The sequence below is a fragment of the Enoplosus armatus genome, chromosome 22 (genome assembly GCF_043641665.1).
Source record: "Enoplosus armatus isolate fEnoArm2 chromosome 22, fEnoArm2.hap1, whole genome shotgun sequence".
NCBI lineage: Eukaryota > Metazoa > Chordata > Actinopteri > Centrarchiformes > Enoplosidae > Enoplosus > Enoplosus armatus.
In genome coordinates, this window is record NC_092201.1 from 17,087,814 (window position 1) to 17,100,721 (window position 12,908).

The window sequence follows — 12,908 nt, forward strand, 5'->3', positions numbered from 1 at the left end:
TAATTCTCTTATTTTTATTCTTCTTATTGGTATTAGTTTGTTTGAACCATTCGTTGTTGTGCCAACCACCTCACATCGGGCTCATTAGATTTCTGAGTGACACTGTGACGCTGAGGCTCATTCACAAATGGTTTTTATAACGGTTCTGATCATTTTCTCTGTTATTATTCATAAAAGCAAAAACAAAAAAGGAGAAAAAATAAGAAAATCCTACATCTGGTTCAGAGGATCACACTAGAAATAGAAGTTAACACAAAGCTAACATGGCCACCATGATATAGCCTGTAGCTAGCGGCTACTTTTGCATGCATTTGACCTGCGAGTCCTCTGTGGCAGTGCATCCACGATTCTGGACTTCCTCCCGTTTACACGAGGTAAACTGGGGACGCATGCCGTCTGAAAAACATTTAGCAGCCCCCAGTCGGAACAATATGATTTCCTTTCAACTGTGCTCAGTGCTTAGCAGAAGTCTTTGCAGCTCCGTATTGCTCCAGGTTCATTGCTGTCGGGCTCAAACCAAAATCTCCACCGTGAAACCTCCAACGCAGCAGTGACACTCAGAGACGGTCTGATCGGATGGATTTAAGCTACGGCGTAGAGAGAGTCAGGAGCCAGGATCGTCCAGGTCCACCTATGATGCATTGGCTATTAAAAGAAAATGTGCCATTCATCAGGATTTCATCACTTTACTCAAGGCTGCTAAGAAATCTGCCTCCGTCCGCCCTCGTCTATTATCTACAAGCTTCTTTTTTCCTTTTTCAGGAGGAAAAATGTCAGAAGGCCTCTTCAGTCTCCCCAGTGTAGTTTCTGTTCATGCTACGTAAGACAGCTGTTTTATTACACAACGCTGCTGCGTTAAAAAATCAGTAAGCTTTTTTCTTTTTTTCTTTCTTTCTATAAGAAAAACAACAACAACACAGAAAGCTGTTCATTTAGGTACATTTATATCAAGATAGCAAATAACACATGATAATTAAAGCTACAGTGGGCAATATTATTGAAGTATGATTTCGGTTGAAATAACGAAAAAAACTTTTTAAAAAAAGGGCTCCTTTAAAAAAAATGTGTCTGTGAACACCCGCCCCCTTTTGTATTTAGTCTTTTAAAAAACTGGACTAGGCCTGAATCAAACAACCAATCAGGAGCTTGTAATTGGCCAATCACATCCACCTTCTGGATTGGAGTGTGAATCAGAACACAGACCCTCTGATTACCCTGATTGGTTGTTTGATTCAGGCCTGGTCCAGTTTTTAGAAAGACTAAATACAAAAGGGGGCGGGTCCTCACAGACACACCTTTTTTTAAAGGAGCCCTTCAATTAAATATTGTCATTGACATGCAATGGTCCAAATTAGTTATTTCAACCCAACATTATAATTCAATAATATTGCCTACTGTGGCTTTAAATTGGTCTCTGTGCACTCCCATTAGTCCAACGTAAGAGTTAGAAAGGTGGCCTTAATTGTATTATAATCTGTATTATTAACACACAAACCCTGAAAATGATATGTGGTCTCATCGATAGAGAGCTGAGATTGAGATATCTGCACCTCTAAGCACAGACCAAAATAAAAAAAATAATAAAATAGAACATGACTGAAATATAATTTTAGTCTTGTCTCAGGAACGCTGTCTTTTTCTGCCTTCGCTTTGATTGGTGGATTCTTATTAGAATGAATAATATACGACCCCCCCCCCCCCACACACACACACACACACACACACACACAGGGTGAGCCTTTTTTGTTTTTTTAAATGTCTGCAGAACCTCATGTTTGGCTGCCTAAGGCCTCCACACACTCAACCAATCACAGGGCAGTCTCACTGCTCACTGCTGCATTTATCATATCATGTCCTTTCTATTTTATATTTTGTCAGAGAAGACTGTAAAAGTGGAGGGGGACAAAAAATATGATTCGACACACGTCCTCCCAGTCGCCACCTCTTGCATTTGATTAATACGTGGAGTAGCTTAATTTAGTCTTTTATTAGTACATCTGCCCTCCTCAGGCTACACCTTCCCTTCATCTTTTTTTCTCTCCACACATTTCTCTAATATTCATCCACAATATCCCTGGTAACACCTGGGTGAACAGCTTCGAGGGGAAATTAAACCGGATTAGTTGAATGCGCACGAGGCGCTCATCCCTTCATCCTCTCACTCCCTGCCTCTGGAATAAACAGCAGGAAGCGCATCTCCACGTGCTTCCTGCCGTTTCTCTCCGAAACCCGACGCATTTGGGGAAGAAAATGACTTTTAGTGTTAATAAAAACACAATATATATACATGTAATTAAATTCTGGTATTTTCAGAAAGGTCTCAGATCAGCCATCTCCTTGGTTAACCCACACTTTGACAGACTGCATCCTTCCATGCACTGGACAAAGACATTTTAGACGTCAGGTCATTGTTTTCCCCCAAATTGCATAATAATAATTGCATTCTGGAGGCGAGAACCTTCACGGCCGGAGCTCTCAGCGCTCCATCCGGACAGACGTGGCACTGTCGCCCCCTGCTGTCCGTCTCTGACCGTGCCTCCCCCCTTTTCAGATCAGCCCAGACGACTACAAAGACGGCTCCTTCATCCAGCGCACAGAGGAGGCCGACATAGACGTAAGACAAGCACAGCCCTCAGTGAAATAGATATTAAGTCTCAAAGAAGGTTTATTTTATGTGTGTGTGTGTGTGTGTGTGTGTGTGTGTGTGTGTCAGACCAAGCTGAGCAGACTGTGTGAGCAGGACAAGGCGGTGAGGATGCAGGAGGAGAAGCTGCAGCAGCTCCACAGAGAGAAGGTACGGCTGTCAGCGTGTACATTAACGCGTGTGCCTTTGTGTAGACCTGTATGTACAACAAGTGTGTGTGTGTGTTTGTGTGTGTGTGTGTGTCATGGCAGCACACTCTGGAGACGGCCCTGCTGTCTGCCAGCCAGGAGCTGAGCGAGCAGAGCGGCTCCAGCGGCGGAGCCACGCAGAGTCTGGTCCAGCAGAGGGACGTGCTGCAGAATGGCCTGCTCAGCACCTGCAGGGAGCTGTCCAGAGTCAACAATGTGAGCACACCCCCAGCACACACTTCCACACACACACACACACACACACACACAATAATAATAACTCCTATCTCTGCAGCTCTGTAGGTGATCTTATCTGATGGAGCTTCCAGGAGGTGGTGTTCAGGCACAGACACGGGGAAAAAGAGCAGATCCTTTATAAACAAAAAAACCTGGTTCTTGCAACCTCGGGGAAGATTTGAGTCTGTCACAGCTGCCAATTGCAGCAGTAATAGGTCAAACTTTGATTGGTCTAATGCCTAAGATCAGACTACATGATGTCAGCGTGATAGTGACTGATTTCAAAGCAAACAAGCACATTTTTAATCATATAGCACATTTCATCCTAAAGAAGATACAACGTGCAGATTTATTTATTTATTTCTGTTTTAGGCAGATGATCAGCCTGGGACTCTTAACTCTGGTTCTATTTTTTTTTTTTTTAAGACGATAAAAGGCATTTTATTTTGGAAAGTCCGAATCGAGGATAAAACCCTTATTTTTCTGGTACTTTCCGGGGACAGAGAGGGTCAGTGAGACCCAGTCTTTCAGTTTGCCTTTGTTGACATTGAGGGACATTTGTTTATGCCTGTGATGTGTTCAGCTAGTGATTGACCAGGGTTTAGGTCTCCAGGGGAGCCCTTATTTTGACAGAAATAAGGCTCAGAATGCCCCCCCAAACCCGCTCTACCCTACCTGCCATGCATAAGAGACATAGGAAGTAAGGAGACAGGTAGAAGGAATTCATTTTGGCAAGCAGAAATTTTAGATCATGCACACATAAGTCAAGTGCACACACACACACACACACACACACACACACACACACACACACATACAGTCCCATGACCCTACTGTTGGCTGGTGTTCTGGTTTCAGGAGTTGGAGCGCTCCTGGAGGGAGTATGAGAGGTTGGGGGCAGATGTCACTCTGGCCAAGTCCAACCTGCTGGAGCAGCTGGAGGCCCTGGGCAGCCCACAGGTAACACACACACACACACACACACACACACACACACTTGTTTTCCTCCCTTGAGAGGTCTGCATATTTTTTGCCCAATTGTGGGGTCCAGACATACTGGGATGATCAAGCTTTTGACAGCAGTGTGTGTGTGTGTGTGTGTGTGTGTGTGTGTGTGTGTCCTCAGACAGAGCCTCCAAGCCAGCGGCACATCCAGATCCAGAAGGAGCTGTGGAGGATTCAGGACGTGATGGAGGCTCTGGCCAAAAATAAACCGCAGCGGAGCACAGACAGCAGTGAGAGTCTCGAATAACACTTAAATAAGTCACATCCTCCGACTGATTTCATATGCATCTGATGTGATTTACACTAATGAGGGTTGTTTGTTAATTATCCCCATATTGTGCGAAGAAATGAAAACTAGATTTCTGGGAATCCAGTTTTGGATCCAAAACCTAGCTCGAATGTTGGTTTGAGTACATGACCACAAATGCTTTTTTCAGGTGTCAAGTCCCTTTCCTCTTCTTTCCATATTCCCCCGTGTTCAGCAGGTTTTCCTGATTCCAAACCACTCTCCAGTCTACAGAAGAACGAGGTGAGGCAGCACCCCAGCCCACATCCACATTACACCGCTCTCAGTCTCGGCTGTTTAATATCCGGTTTGGTCTCCGGCTCCAACGAAATGTCTTTAAGGTCCTTTTTGAAGGCCGAGTGCGTCTGTGATTTTTGAATAACCATCAGGGGTGTATTAGTAAATGCGCATTCCTCCCAACATCATAAAGGTGAGGCCATCTGAGACACCAGCTGGCAAGCTAACAATCCATTTGCTAAAGAGTTAGCATGAAGCGCAAGGCCCCAGGATTCACCAGGAACATATCGATGCTAGTTGTGTAATTTTGGAGATTGCAGACCACATTCAAACTTTTTGGTTGATTTTCTCCGTGCCAGGCAGCCACTTGTTACACTTTAATTCAGTACGCTAAAAAATCAACTTGCCGAATCTTGAAATCTGCTTGAAGTAGCTAGCTACTAGCGAGATTAGAAAAGTCCTTGCTGCTGCATTCATGATTTCTTTGCAGTTGCCTGTTTAACAGCAATCTTTTTATTCCTAGAAACAACCAAATTCATAATTCATCATTGCTCCCTTATTTATTTATTCGATCCTCTGAGTTCGATTTTTGAACAAGAAGCCAACTCTCAAGATGAGTTCAGGCTTATTCCTGCGAATTTGGCATATAAAAGTTCCTCCAACTCTGCAGTTCCCCCCTCAGCTCTAAGTTCCAGCATCTTTCAGCTCATTGTTTTGGCAACTGCAAACAGCAGGTACCTGTTTCCAGTGAAAAAGCTCTGATAAAGCCACTGTACACTACCTGCCCAGCAGCAAACAGCAGGCAGACACAGTTAGCGCCCTGCTTGCAACTCATGACCAGCAGTACAGTCCAGTAGCATTATATGATATGATCCAGCTGTGTTAACTGTCAACAGGCAGTGACGCTGCTGCCACTCAGTCCTCTCAAGGAGGGCGACAGCGTGCCCCCCCGCCCGCCCCTCCCCCAGTACTACGACTCATCAGAGCGCCCCCTTCACGCGCCCCCCCACCACCCACACCCCGGCGGCCGCCTGGCCCCCCACATGCACCGCCCCGAGGACCGCAAAGCCGGCTCCAGGAACGGAGCGCACAGCGTAAGAACCCGCTGCGAACCATCATGCCCCCCCCCCCCCCCCCCCTCCATATGTGCTGCCTCCCTCTTGTGACCGCCATCCATGAGCACGCCAAAGAGTCTGTGCGCTTACAATCATTTACATTTACATTCATTGTCACATCTCAACCTCATCCCAAAGGCTGAAAGGGAATATCCCCTGAAGAGACTCATTCCTCAACAAGTGCTAGTCTGGATACATGTCATTCGTTTCAGCGTTGTTTTTCTTTTTTGCTCATGCAATCCATGCTCCATCCAGCCGTCACTGTCATTCACCCACAGTGTCCCATTCTGGCCCGTACATGGAAATGTCATTGTTGTGAGGGTGATGTTTATTTGTGTGGGTTTACACTTTGTGTGTGTACATTCAAAAAGCCTATTTTTAGCCTGTACTATTGCAATGCACTTTTTGGGCGCTAAAGAGCCATTTGCAGTGAGATCGTGGTGTGGCTGTCCTAATCATAGTGGTCGAGTCATATACTCCCAATAAATGATTAACTTAATTTTTCATGAAGGCCTGATTTGTAGTTTATTCAACCTCTAAAGCTCATGAAGCACTGTTATAGGTCCTGAAAAGTTGACATTTGGCAGATACAAGGTTTTCACTCGACAACAGCAATAAGGAACGATCCAAATCAACAGTGTTAACGTTCACTCTTTAGTTATTTTAAGAAAGGCTCATATGAGCCATTACATGTCCATGTAGATGTAGTAGGGCAAACAAAGGACCACTGAATAACCACCCTGCGTGTGTGTGTATGTTGCTGCTACACGGTGCGTATTCTGACCATGATGCGATCTCTCTCCCCTCCCTCACAGCAAGCTCCAGACTACCGGCTGTACAAGAGCGAGCCTGAGTTGACCACAGTGAAGGAGGAAGTGGACGAGGCCAACGGCGAGGACAAGGACAAGACGGAGACCTCTGCTGAGAGTAAAGACACTGCAGCCCTAAAAGGTACTCCTGGACTCAGGACTCCAGGCTGGTATTCACTGTAGTAGTAAGAGTATTAAAGGTTCTATGTTGAGTTTTCAGAAAGGCCTCGTTATTAATGGCACCGGCTGGCTGTGACATGAACGGCAGTCAGCATCCTGACCGACTGATTTAATGCGTTTTCACATTAGGTACGATTGATTCGTTCCGTACCCGAGTACACTTGGTCCACACTCCATAGTGCTTGGTGGCGGGAATGCGCCAAACCACCATAACGCATCAAGAAGACGGAAGAGTACGCTTGCGTCATTTGTTTATGTTGTCGCTCCCGTGTAGAAAAGAGTACTGTGAGCATTATGCCTACTATTATAGCCACTGTGGAGACAATGTGCCAAGGCCGACCCTTCCTTCCTACTTTATCAGCCACGGCCACGCAGTTCAGAGGATGAGACCGACGCGACTCGATTGGTGCAGTCGAATGGTTATGGCGTCGCGTTCTAAATAGCGGTCTACTTCCGTGTTTTGGTACCGTAGTTTTCACACCTGATTGCGAACCATACTCGAGAACACCTTTTGAAGTGGTTCGCTGATCCGGGCTACAGGTACACAGTGTTCACACTAATCAAACGACCTGGACTTTGGGGTCAAGTAAGTGTACCCCTGATGTGAAGAAGCTCCCTCACGGTACAACTTTCCACGCAAAAGATGTTGAAAGAACCATTAAATGAATAATTTGGCCTTCGTACATTAGTTGCTTTTGAATGTTTTTTGTTCCGTTTACGGTTTGCCGATCCGTACCCGGGTACGGTAAACAGTGTTAACTAACTAAACGAACTGGACTTTGGGGTCAAGTGTACTCTGATCCGGGCCCGGGCCCCTGATGTTCAAATACAATCATGTTTAGAATAACATTACTATCTGTAATATTCCTGTATTTTTATTTGGACCATTGGCCCCGTGATACAAACTAGCTTACCGTCATCAGATAACATTAAGAAGCAACTAACGCCGGATCCGCGCTGGCGTAGCTGAGTTACAGCTAGCTGGCTAACCTTAAACTTAGCGTAGGTCACAGTTAGCCAGTTGGCCAGTCGCACCCTGCCTTGCATCGCTCTTGAGTGGTAGAAAGCAACCATTAGCTATACACCTTTTCTTTGTACCGCTACATCGTTTATCGTCGGCAAAAAAATAACAAAACTCCACGTAGTACCTTTAACCACAATACAAACATTAAAGACATGTCAGTGGAAACACATGCAACATTTGGGATGTCCTCACATTTCTTTATCGTATATATGCATGTATTGTTTCTTATTGTATTTGTGAAAGACAGTAATCGCAGTGCAGTGATGTCCCTGAATGCCCCGTGTTTCTTGTTAGTGTTCTTTGAACATGTGTTTGTATCTTTTGTGAAACGGAGCGCTGTTAAATCTCTACCTCAACATGAGCAATTACCCCAGAGTGCAGTGCGCGCTAATGTGCGAGTGACACAGCGTCTCTCTCTCTCCGAACAGCGCCCCCTTACCCGGTGGGCATCATCCCTCCCAGGACCAAATCTCCCATGAGCCCTCCCGAGTCCACCACCATCGCCTCCTATGTCACCCTGAGGAAGACCAAGAAGCCTGAATCCAGATCGGTGAGCTTTGCCCTCGGCATCAACAGAGACAAAAAAGACAAAAAAAAATTAAATGTTTAGATGAAATGAACCGATTTCCAATTCAGCAGATGTGGCAGAAGCAGCCTAAGGGATGGCTGTTTTGTTGACGTATTGTATGGGTGAGCATCTCCTTCAGTCAGAGCTCTTTGTTTCTTAATCTGCCCCCGCCAAGAAGGAAATACATATCTGCGTTTACAATGACATGTCACTTTATCTGACACTCTCATTTGGAGTTCACACTTGCTCTAGGAACCACTTTGGCACATATCGCGCGTTTGCAACGCTGCCTGACAGACGAGTTTCCCGTTTTTTTCTCCCCCTCACATCTCAGGGCTGAAAGCTCTGGGTTGATTTAGCGTTCAAACATTCAAACTGTCTTTGTTTTCATTTTTTTTTGTTTTTTTCTCAGTGCAAGATACAAAAAGATGTCTTTGTACTCTTTAATCTGCCACTTTTTTGATCGCAGTTGTGTTTGCGGTAGAGGTTTTCCCCCCCGCTCCAGTTAATCTTGCCTTGCGCTGCTCCTGCCGTGAGCCTGAAAAGTCTGAATAAATGTGCAAAACATGTCAGCAGTCAGGAGACACGTTTAGCAGATCGTCTCCTCATTTACATCGACTACAGAGATCCAGGGCCCTCCTTACATGAGGAGTACACTTTTATATTCTGTAAAGGCCAACAGGCTGTATGACTTTCGATTCATTTAAAACACATTTCGTTGGTGTTGAAACTTGAATGTCTACGTTAACAAAATGTAGCATTCCTACTATAAAAAAAAGTGTCCTTGTACTGATGATTTTAGTGCCGTATGTTGAATTCCACCTCCACCTCCCCTACAATAGAGTTGTCGCAGGGATGACGTGTTTTTTTTGTGGGCCAACCCGGGAAGTTAGCGTCGCTCCCTGGTTCCCTCGCCTAAAAGCCAATGGGATTTCTCCGTGGGATTTTGGATTATTGCAGAAAATAAGCTCTGTGGCAAAACAAAAAAAGTTTATGACACTTGAATGAACAGCACTTTTATGATTTTTGAAGCGTAAACGGAATCGCCAGAAGTAAAAAGCTAATGTTAGCCTATAAACTTCCAACATCACCACCACTGAGCTTCACTTTTAAGAGAATATAGATAGATATAGAGTATAAACACAAGGAGGACTAGTGAGTAGATGACTTTACCAGCTTTTATTTGAGAATTACAGTAATGCGCAGTGATGAGATCTCTACTGGCCTCGTTCTGCTGCATCAAGGTGCACGGTAGCCGCAGGTGAAGCCGTGGCACATCCACCTGAACACAGGATCTGATGTAACTATCCCTCGTGGTTGTTATGCCCACACTACACCTACACTGCACCGCCATACCACCGATGTGAGGCAGTACAAACAAGGCTCAAGTCGAAATCCCATATTTACTGACAATTTCGCCACGCCGAGGAAAGGTCAGGCGGTCAGGAATCATTTCTTATGTTGTCCCCTCTCTATCTCCCACCTTTCCTGTCTCTCTCTTCTGTGCTACCAATTAAAGGCAAATGCCCACAACAGCGATGAAGCAAAAAAGAACATACACTCAGAGTTGAATGCAAAATAAATGAATATATATATATATTAAAAACATAACACTGAGTCTTGTCTCGGCACAGGACCGTCCCAGGAGTGCCGTGGATCAGACGTGGTTTGGGGATCGAGAGGGGGGCAGAACGAGGATGAGTGTGGAGGAGCAGCTGGAGAGGATGAGGAGAAACCAGCAGGCTTCGTCGCTGCGGGAGAAGAAGAGAGAAACCCCGTCGCGCTCGCCGTCCTTCAGCAAAGACAACCCTTTTGTTATCCTGCAGGTGATGTCACAACCCCCCCCACACACACACACACACACACACACACACACACAAACACACCTTGAAAACTGTCAAACATTTTCAAGCCGTCAATGAAGTGTGTATGTGCAACTGTGTGTGTGTGTGTGTGGTGTTTGTGCAGAGTCGGGTCCAGGCTGAGGGGGCCTGTGCAGACCCCGTGGAGCTGGAGGCGGCTCTGCAGCAGCTGAAGGTGGCTCACATGGAGCAGAGCAGGACGGCCGCTGAGGCTGCTGGGACTCACGCAGAACCTGCACCTCAGGTTCATGGGATATTTTTATATATATGTATATATACAAATATATATCCTAGTCGTATTACTCTGTCCTAACAACCAGTTCCAACTGTAAGAACGTTATACATTACACATTTTCATCCAAAACAAATACAGATTTTAAGCAAAATACTAAAACTGTATAAATAAAATCCAAATCAATGCAGTAGTCTTATGTAGTATGATTACATTATCAAATTATGTACATCTATATATGTACAAAGTAATACTTTTCATTCACTGATTTCAATCCTGTCGTTTTTTTCGACTGATTGAATAAAGGGTTCGTTATATGACCTTTATATATGCAGTGCAGCGCATGGCATACCCGTTCTGATGACGACTGTACAAACACAGCTCCTGACAATGATTCTCTCTCCACCTCCAGACGGCGCAGAGAGCGGAGGAGGAGAAACGCGACAATCGCGAGGAAGCGCAGCAGGACGGGGACGTGACCCTGCAGAGTGTCGACAACGAGGTACTGTGGGGGAAAAGTCCCGAATCCACGCGAAAAGACCAAAACCGACAACGTGTCAGTCCATCTCAATACCTCTTCTGCGGGTTTTTAATTCTGGTAGCAGTGAAGAGGGTGTATGCGGGATTGGGTCAAAACAAAAGCCCCTTTCAGACATGCACCCTTTTACGTTACTCTGATGGCAATTCAGCACCGGTCTCACGTCTGAATAAGAGCCACTTTTAAAGGCCCCATGTCAAGCTAAATTCCAGCTCTATAATTCTATTCTGGAACTCCACTAGAGCAGCTTTGCATGATTCACAGTTGAAAAAAGTCCTCATGTATCTTCCCCTGGCCCTTTCTGCAGCCCCTCAGTCCCCCCCTCTGTCTGAAACAAGCCGTTTGAGACAAACTGAACAACCTCCAAACACTTGAATAACTTAAGACAGACTGAGCGGGTGTACTTCATAGCGTATTGTGATTGGAGCAGATAACCTGCTGGGGGGCGTGGCTGAGGGCGGCGACTGTACAGTTGTGACATCACAACCTTACAGGAAGTCCTGACAGCTCGTTTAAAAGGCGCAGCGTCTGAATATGGGGCTGAGTGTTTTGATACTTTTGAGATCTCAGTCGCGACAGCAACCTCAGCAAGTTGGACCTGAATTTCTTTGTGTCACTTTCAATACAACACAAGTTATCAGATGAACTTAGTAACTGCAGCAGCGCGAGGTGGTAATGTTACCACCCTCTAAGACCACTTATAATTATCTCAATCTTCATCGCTTAAGCCAAGTCAGTTTTATTCATATAGCCCTATATCACAAATCACAAATTTGCCTCAGGGCAGCATACAACACCGTCTGCCCCCTAGACCCTCGATGCAGATGAGGGAAAAAAATGATAGAAAGCTCCGGAAGAGCAACAGAGCGACAGAAGAGGCCGTTATTTGTTTTTGAGTTGTTGAGGAGATTCTTCTCAGACCAGATCAGTCGTTAAAAAAAAGAAAAGAAAAGTGTTTTACCTCTCAGCTAAAAAACCCTTGTACAATCACTCTCTCCCTATATTTATGTGGACAAATCAATGAATGTCCAGGCAAACGCTTCATATACTAAAAGGAAATGAAGACGAGAGTCCCACCTTAACGCTCCTGTCGTTCAGTGCTTGTACTGACAGAGTTTATAAAACAGGCGGTAGGATTCGCTCACTAATAACGTTAAAATTATGGAATTGATGATTCGCTGTGAGAAGGAGGCATTGGGGGGGGGGGTTTGGGATTAAACATGTTGGTGATATCCAGGGGCAGACGTACCGCGTTGCCTTCTGTTCTCGCAGCAACACCAAAACAAAGAGAGAAAACAATATGATCGGCATATCAGTCATTTGTAGTGAACACACACACATATATATATATATACACCTGGCGCCCTGTCGTGGGCCACCGACACGGGGGGACAGATGCACGCGGTATCCGCTGCAGGAGCGGCAGGTGGAAGGAGAGTCAAAGGAATTCTCACACCCGGCTCTCCCCCGTCCAATTCTCCGTCTGTAAATCCCCCCCCCCCCCCCCCCGGGCCCCCGCCTGCCAAGCAGCGGCTAATCGTGGCCATTGTGGCCGCGACGTCTCTCGAGTGTAATCTGGGACAATAACAGAGGGATTTTTTATTTATTTTTTTTGCGGGGAATGTTGAAGAGGCCACGGTTAGCTTTAAGAGGTTTATCTCCCGAATTCAGCCAGGATATTGCGAGCCGGTTTCTGGGGCCGCTCACCAGCGGGAAGCCACCCCCGGAGCTCCGTTGGCGCCTTGGACTGTGCACACCACCCTCATTCCACAGCAGAAACAGCACCACTTACTCATTCATTCATAGTTTGATTCATTTCTTTATTTAGTCTTTTTTTTTTTTTTTTCTGTTTTGTCATTAATTTCCTCATTTATTGTCTGAATTGACTCAGGTATTTATTTTCCCATGGTTCAGTTCTCCCTTCATGTAGTCATCCACATCAAATACACTTCCATATTTCACTGTTTGCATTTCTCTGTAATG

The 12,908-nt window shown here is 45.5% G+C and overlaps 1 protein-coding gene across 1 annotated transcript in view; it reads left to right on the forward strand.

The window, feature by feature from the left end:
• Positions 1 to 12,908, forward strand: part of LOC139305193 (pleckstrin homology domain-containing family A member 5-like) — a 176,108-nt gene that overhangs the window by 158,159 nt on the left and 5,041 nt on the right. Inside the window, exons 18-29 of the mRNA XM_070929141.1 lie at positions 2,552 to 2,614; positions 2,714 to 2,794; positions 2,896 to 3,048; positions 3,928 to 4,029; positions 4,196 to 4,301; positions 4,557 to 4,603; positions 5,494 to 5,691; positions 6,528 to 6,663; positions 8,154 to 8,275; positions 9,928 to 10,119; positions 10,262 to 10,399; positions 10,800 to 10,889. Of these exons, the coding sequence (XP_070785242.1) occupies positions 2,552 to 2,614; positions 2,714 to 2,794; positions 2,896 to 3,048; positions 3,928 to 4,029; positions 4,196 to 4,301; positions 4,557 to 4,603; positions 5,494 to 5,691; positions 6,528 to 6,663; positions 8,154 to 8,275; positions 9,928 to 10,119; positions 10,262 to 10,399; positions 10,800 to 10,889 (1,428 nt within the window). The remainder of the gene's footprint in view (positions 1 to 2,551; positions 2,615 to 2,713; positions 2,795 to 2,895; positions 3,049 to 3,927; positions 4,030 to 4,195; positions 4,302 to 4,556; positions 4,604 to 5,493; positions 5,692 to 6,527; positions 6,664 to 8,153; positions 8,276 to 9,927; positions 10,120 to 10,261; positions 10,400 to 10,799; positions 10,890 to 12,908) is intronic.